The sequence below is a fragment of the Mus caroli genome, chromosome 5 (genome assembly GCF_900094665.2).
Source record: "Mus caroli chromosome 5, CAROLI_EIJ_v1.1, whole genome shotgun sequence".
NCBI lineage: Eukaryota > Metazoa > Chordata > Mammalia > Rodentia > Muridae > Mus > Mus caroli.
The window spans coordinates 127,886,405-127,893,652 of record NC_034574.1 but is presented as its reverse complement, the minus strand read 5'-3'; the positions used below and the strand labels follow the sequence as shown (position 1 = coordinate 127,893,652).

General features: G+C 49.7%; 1 protein-coding gene across 1 annotated transcript; it reads right to left on the bottom strand.

Annotated features, from left to right (window-relative positions):
* Nucleotides 1-5,819: 5,819 nt before the first annotated feature.
* On the bottom strand, nt 5,820-6,973 carry Dnajc30 (DnaJ heat shock protein family (Hsp40) member C30). The gene has a single exon (XM_021163538.1). The coding sequence runs from the start codon at nt 6,931-6,933 to the stop codon at nt 6,274-6,276; it is 660 nt and encodes a 219-aa protein (XP_021019197.1). The 5' UTR covers nt 6,934-6,973; the 3' UTR covers nt 5,820-6,273.
* Nucleotides 6,974-7,248: the final 275 nt, after the last annotated feature.

Below are 7,248 nucleotides of genomic sequence, written 5' to 3'. Positions count from 1 at the left end.
GCACAGGCCTTTGATCTCAGCATTTAGGAGGCAGAGGCAGGAGGATCTCCGTGAGTCCCATACCAGTCAAGGGTACACCATAAGATTTGTCTCAAAAATGGAGTCTGGGAGACCTAAGGCAGGGCCTGGCTACCTCTTTTTCCATGATCAGGNCTTTGAGANATAGTTTCTAGGANAGTACTGTCTAGGACTGGCTTCAGTCTTCCTTCCCGTGGACAGATAAGATGCCAGGCAGCTTGGGGTGTGGTTTAGTTAAGTGGCACGCCTGCCTAGCGTGCATGCAGTCCTGGGTTCCATCCCCAACACTGCATCTCCAGCACTGCATAAACCAGGTGTGAAAGTTCTGTAATCCCAGCTGGAGAGCTGCAGGCAGGAGGCTCAAGGTCATCCATGACTACTACATAGGAAGTTTAAAGCCAGCCTGGGCTAAATGAAAACCCGTCTCAAGATTCAAAACAAAAAACACCCGGAAGGCAATGGTGGTGTATGCCTTTAATCCCAGCACTCGGGAGGCAGAGGAAAGCAGATCTCTGTGAGTTCTAGGCCAGCCTGGTCTATAGAGTGAGTTCCAGGACAGCCAGGGCTATACAGAGAGATCCTGTCTCAAAACCAAACTAAACAAATAAAGAATCCAATCCAGGAGCTGCCGAGGTGACTCAGCTGTTAAGAGCACTGACTGCTCTTCTGAAGGTCCTGAGTTCAAATCCCAGAAACCGCATGGTGGCTCACAACCACCNGTAATGAGATCTGACACCCTCTCTGGTGCATCTGAAATCAGCTACAGTGTACTTATGTATAATAATAAATAAATCTTTGGGCCAGCCGGGCGTAGTGGCACATGCCTTTAATCCCAGCACTTGGGAGGCAGAGGCAGGTGGATTTCTGAGTTTGAGGCCAGCCTGGTCTGCGGAGTGAGTTCCAGGACAGCCAGGGATATACAGAGAAACCCTATCTCGAAAAACAAAAACAAAACAAACAAACAAAATTGGGAAAAAAAAAAAAAAAGAATCCAATCCAGAGAGGGCATAGGAAGGGATAAGTGTTACCGTGGAAACCAGATGGGTCTTTCAGGTTGCCTTACAGTTGAGGTGAGATGTGGTGGCTCACATCTTTCATCCTAGCTCTTGGGAGGCAGAAGCAGGTGGATCTCTGATTTTAAGGCCAGCCTGGTCTACAGAGTGAGTTTCAGGACAGACTTGGACTCAAAACCAAAAAAAAAAAAACAAATCAAAGGCGCAGTGCCCCTTGATAATAGATGTATAGTAGTACTTCCTGAAGATTCCGGGCTTTTTCTTTCTTTCTTTCTTTCTTTTTTTTTTTTTTTTTTTTTTTTTTTTTTTTTTTTTTTTTTTTTTTTTTTTTTTTTTTTTTTTTTTTTTTTTTAGTTTTTCGAGACAGGGTTTCTCTGTATAGCCCTGGCTGTCCTGGAACTCACTTTGTAGACCAGGCTGGCCTCAAACTCANAAATCTGCCTGCCTCTGCCTCCCGAGTGCTGGGATCAATGGCGTGCGCCATCACGCCCAGCTTGATCCCAGGCATTCTTATATTCAATATTCTGCCTCCAGGATCTAGGGATGAACACACCCAGAATGACCATCCCCATTGCCAAGGGGGGTGGTGGAATCTACCTATGACAGACTCCTGCAGCTGGCACATGGCACGCACCCCAAACCCCAGGAATGGCTGGTTTCTTATTTGGAGAATTTGAACATCTTTACGTTCCATTTGTTTATTTATTTATTTATTGCCATCAGAAAACAACTTAGGAAATTAGCGCTCTGCTTCCACGGTGTGGGTCTTGGGGAACAAACTCAAGCATCAGGTCAGGCTTGGCATAGAGTGCTTTTGCCTATTGAACCATCTTGCAAGCCTCTAGTGTTTTGTTTTGTTTCTTTTTTCTTTTCCTTGAGACAAACACTTTGCCCACGGAAAGAAGGCCCTGGCCATCTTTAACAGAGTGAGTCGTTCTTTTTCTTTTCTTTTCTTTCTTTTTTTTAATATTTATTTACTTTATATGAGCACACTGTCACTCCCCTCAGACACACCAGAAGAGGGCATCGGATCCCATTACAGATGGTTGTGAGTCACCATGTGGTTGCTGGGAAATGAACTCAGGACCTCTGGAAGAGCAGTCAGTGCTCTTAACAGCTGAATCATTTGCAAGACAGGGTTTCTCCGTGTAGTCCTGGCCAGCCTGGAGCTCACTCTGTTTCCAGGCTGGTCTCAGATTTACAGAGATCCGACCACCTCTCTCTGGAGTGCTGGGGTTAATGTAACCACCACTGCCTGGCAAGTTTTGTCTTGCAGGGGTTGGGGATTGAGTTTTAAACATAGTATTTTGGGCTTTTTTTGATGTGTGTGTGTGTTTGGGAGAATATACTTCTCAGCTTGCAGAAGCTATAAGAGGGCATCAGGTATTTTTTGAGACATGGTTTATCTGTNTAGCCCTGGCTGTCCTGGAACTCAATCTGTAGACCAAGCTAGTCTTGAACTCAGAGATCAGCCCNCTTCTGCCTCCAGAGTGCTGGGATTAAAGGCGTGCAACTTCACTACCACCCAGCTCTCTGCCTAGTGTTTTGAGACAGGGTCTCTCCCTGAAGCTGGGACTCATATTTTCTTAGCTATAGAGTCCAGAAATACTCATGTCTCTGCCCAGCTCAGAGCTGGGGTCACAGGGGTATGTGGGACAAATGGCTCATTACCTAGATACTGAGCTCTAAACTCCACTCCCCACAACTACACACAAGGTGCTCTTAACCGCTGAACCGCCTCTCCATCCCAATCTGGTTTTACAAAATAATAATACTAATGATGATAATGGTGATGTCATCTCTGCACTGCTCACTATGTGGATGCTCAGACAGGAAGATTTTAGGGTTTAGAGAATTAAGCTCAGATCTTCTGAAGCGCAGGAAACTGCTGAACTATCCCTCTAGGCCCAAATCTGCTTTTTAAAATATGTGTGTGTGTGTGTGTGTGTGTGTGTAAACATGTGTCTGTGTTTGAGTGTAATATCCAGAGACTAGAAGAGGGAGTTGGAGTTCTTAGAGCAAGCAGGTGTCACAGGCCATTGTGGACCACTTTAAATGAGTGCTAGGATTTAACTTGGTTCCTATATAGTAGTAGTAGTTCATGCTCTTACCACAGAACCATCCCTCCAAGCCCCAGACTCTATCCTGCCCTCAGCTTCTGTTGTTGTTATGGTTTGTGACAGGATCTCACTGTGTAGATCTAGCTGTCCTGGAACTCACTGTGTGGACCAGGTTGGCCTTAGCTTCACAGAGCTCCACACACCTTTGCCTCCTGAGTGCTAGCATTAAAGGCTTAATAACTGCATCCAGAGAAGGCACTGAACTTCTGGTCCTTCTTCCTCCAGTTCCTGTGTACTTGACTTGCAAATGGCACATTGTAGCCACCATTTCCACTATTGCCTCGATAGAGATGGAACCCAGGGCCTCAGGCATATTCCATTCCCAGTTAAAACTGTGCTTTTACTAGAGGGGGCACTCACTACTCATCCACTCAGAGGCTCGCTACTACCTAAGCTGCAAGTTGGATCTCAGGAACCTGCGTGGGGGGCTGCTGAGGCACGTGCTTCCTACGAGGTCACCCACAAGCAGATGCAAGTGTGACTTCATCACAGGGAAGCTCAACTGAGAGCTGTCCAAATCTGGAATTGAGTCATTTTAATTCCTCTATGCAGCTGGAACCCAGGGCTGCCTAAGCACTCTACCAAGTGAGCAGCCCTCCCACTTCTCTCTCCATCTTTACCCACTTGAGACAATGGCTGAGGGAGGCCCATGACTTACCAACTATCCTTCCTCCCTCTTCTTGGGGTCTGGTAACCTTCCAGGAGACACATAGGTTCAAGGTACAGGACCTCTCATTTCCCAAAATGAGTGTTGGTGGCCATTCTCATGATGCTGTGGGGAATCTCCTGGGTCAAACCTGACTCTTTTTTTCTACGTTTATGTACATTATCTACTTATGTTTATTTATTTCATCTTGCGTGAGGTATGAGGATGCACGTGGGCACACACATCCTTTCCTGGCGGGTAGAGGAAGGAAGTTCTCTCTCTCCTTCTATCATGTAGCTTCCAGAGACGCATCTCAGGTTGTTATGCTTGGNGACAAGACAAAGTCCTTAACCCACTGAGCCACTTCATAGGTCCCATTTTCTCTGTTTGAAACAGGGCCTCCCTGTGTAGCCCTAGCTGGCCTAAAACTCACCATGTAGACCAGCACCCTGTGGGTGAGCTCGTTTCTGCCTTCCTGGCCCTAGGATACACGTGTGGAGCACCCTGCCCAGGTTCTGCCTTCCTTGAGACAGGGTCTCACTGTATGGCCTGGGCTGGCCTTAAGCTGGAGACCTTCCTGCCTCAGCCTGCCACATGCTGGGATTCTACAGATGCTGTCACGTCCTGTGAATCATACTGGAATGGTGACAGAGGCCAAAGGTGCACCACGTGGATGACCTGCCGGAATGTGGGAAGGAGGAAGGAAGGNAGGGATCAGAGTGGATCAACACCATGATAGGATTTTACCCATTTACCCACTTTAGCANTCTGGCAAGAGAGGGCCAGATGCCTGCATCCTTGCCTGTCATCTTCCTGACGGAGCCTCGTCCCTGCTGCTCACTCGGCCTTCCTATGCATCTGCACTCAACTCTTCAGCCCCGCTCTCCCCTGCCAGGGGTCGGGGAGCTGCTCTCCAAGGCAGGACTAATGTCCATTGGCAGGACAGAAAACCCTGTAAAATCTTGGGAGATGGGAAGCATACAATGTTACCAAGTGAACCACTTTCTGGCAGTTCTCCTAAAAGCCTCCTTTATCCCTGTGGGTCTGTGGCCCATGCTTGAGGTCCTAACCCTCAGGACACTGAGGCAGGGGATGGAAAGTTCGAGGCTAGTCTGGATACAAAGTTGATATTGTTTCCAAAATGTGCCAAGATCACAGTGCCATGAAGCCTGGTTTATGTGGTGCTGGAGTGGAACTCAGGGATTTGTGNATTCAAGGCATGTATCCTATCCNCTGGGCTACAGCCTGAGCTCTGAGGTGGTGCTGTAGTCTCTTGGCTTTGCACAGGGCCCCTGTGTGTCACTTTGTATCCTTTTAAAGATAGATCTTGCTAAGTGATTGTTCCCACACCCCACAGACTCAGCCTCCCTGGATTACAGACCTACCCTCTGTCTATACCTTGACTAGTGAGCTTCCTGCTTCTTCTAGGCTCAAATTACTCACACAGTCCAGGAGCCTCATTAGAGGGATTTGACTTAGGGCGCTTGTGATCAGCACCGCAGATGAGAGGACCACACTCAGGAACGCAACCTCCAAGTCTTGTCACAGTTAACAGGCTGCACACTTAGCAATGCAAGCGGCTAGTGAAAGACAGACCAAGGACAGGCACGCAAGCTGCCCCAAGATGAACTTGGCCCCAGTAACACCGCCCTACACCACCACTGTGGAGTAAACTATGAAGGATAAATCACTCCTTCTGCTGTTAGGAGCAGCACCCAAGGGCACGCCCTAGATACATATGGACACACAACTGTATTCCTTACCCTCAAGCCTTTGTTTTTTTCTTTCTCACTTCCACACAACAGAAATGGTGTGGTACAGAACTGAGGGGAAAAAATTGGCAATCTTTGACTTTTTTTTCTTAGTGGGGAAGGAGGACACAAAAGACAACAGAGTTGGGGCCTAAACCCTGTGCCTTTTGCTGCTAGCATTCTCTCACGGAGCTACATCCCCAGCATCTGCTGGATCTTTGATCAAGTCTCACCTGTGGCTTGGGGTAACACAGAAAAACAAATTTCACTCGAGTCCCCAAGAATTAAATCTTTTTGGCATCGGACAACCAGTCGTATTGCACAGTTCAGCAGTTACAGGGGAAACACCACCTGTTATACAGACATGTGGCAGGGGACAGGGTAAATCTTGCTCAGGGCTTCTGGTTAAAACCGTAGCAAGTGTTCTGGGAGTTGGCAACTGAAGGTAACTTCTAGAAATGAACAGGCACCCAGGGGACTCTGGAAAGCACTTAAATTTCTGGTCTTCACAGGAATCTTTATCCGGGGGCCTCTTTCTTGGCCACTGAAAAGCGTCTTTTTCTGGACCAAAGGAGAGGGATGTGTTGATCACTGGCCAGGCTGGAGGGTGTCAGGAGGGTCAAGAGAACACCACTAGAGGAAGTCAATTCAATCGCAGACCAGTGGTTCAAAGGTCTAGAAAGGAAGGTTGCTTGGACTGGATCCCTTCCCCTCCTTTTCTCCGATTAAATACGAAAGCCAACAAAGACGAAGATAAGGAAAAGGACGACAAAGAAAGTGGCATCTCGTGTATCGTCCCAGCGGGGCCCCTTGTTGGCCTGGTTNTCCTGCTTTTTGCGAAGGGCTTCCCTCCGGGCGCGCAGACGCCGTTCTCTCTCTAGCTGCTCTCCGTAGTGNGCCTGGTAGAAGGCGTCAAAGTCGAACATAGTGCGACCGTCGCCGGGAGAAGCCCGAGAGCCACCGGGAGCCCGAGGGGTGTAGGGAGGAGGGCGAGGAGGAGCGGGATCGGNCGCGGGCGTCTTAGAGGGNTTGACGCCAGGTCCGCGCAGGTCCTGGTCACTGAGCAAACCTCGGTCATACTTGCGCCGGAGGATGGTGCTGCCCAAGACCAGGTAAGCTTCGGAGACGCGCGTGAAGCGCTCGGCGGCCTCGGCGCTCCCGGGGTTGCGATCCGGATGGTAGAGGAAGCTCTGCCGGTAGTATGCCGCTTTGATCTGTGCCTGCGTGGCCGTGGAGGGGACGCCCAGCAGCTCATAGAGGGCGGTGCGGGAGTAAGTCCTCCCTCGCGAGCACAAACCCGTGGCGGAACTCGGAGGCAACCCCCGGACCTGCCACCACCTCCATAGCGGTGACAGGGTCCACCCCAGGCAGCGCGCGGCCGCCATGTTGTGCCGGGGAGGGGGGCGGCGCCGAGGCAGCCAATGGAGGCCTCGAATCCTGAGCGCCGTCCCCATGTTCTAGCCAATCAAATAAAAGGAAAGGCGGGGAAAGGCCCGCTTGAGGCGGGCGCATATTGATGACGTCAGGGCGTCGCGCTTGTGCTCGCCGGTCCCAGTGTTGCCGTACCATCGAGATGGCATCTCGTAGCCGGAGACCCGAACACAGCGGACCGCCGGAGCTGGTGAGAGCCCCGCCAGGTCTTGGTCTTTTTCTAGAATAACTGCTTTTGGATTCTTCCCTTCAAACCCCCATGTGTTTTT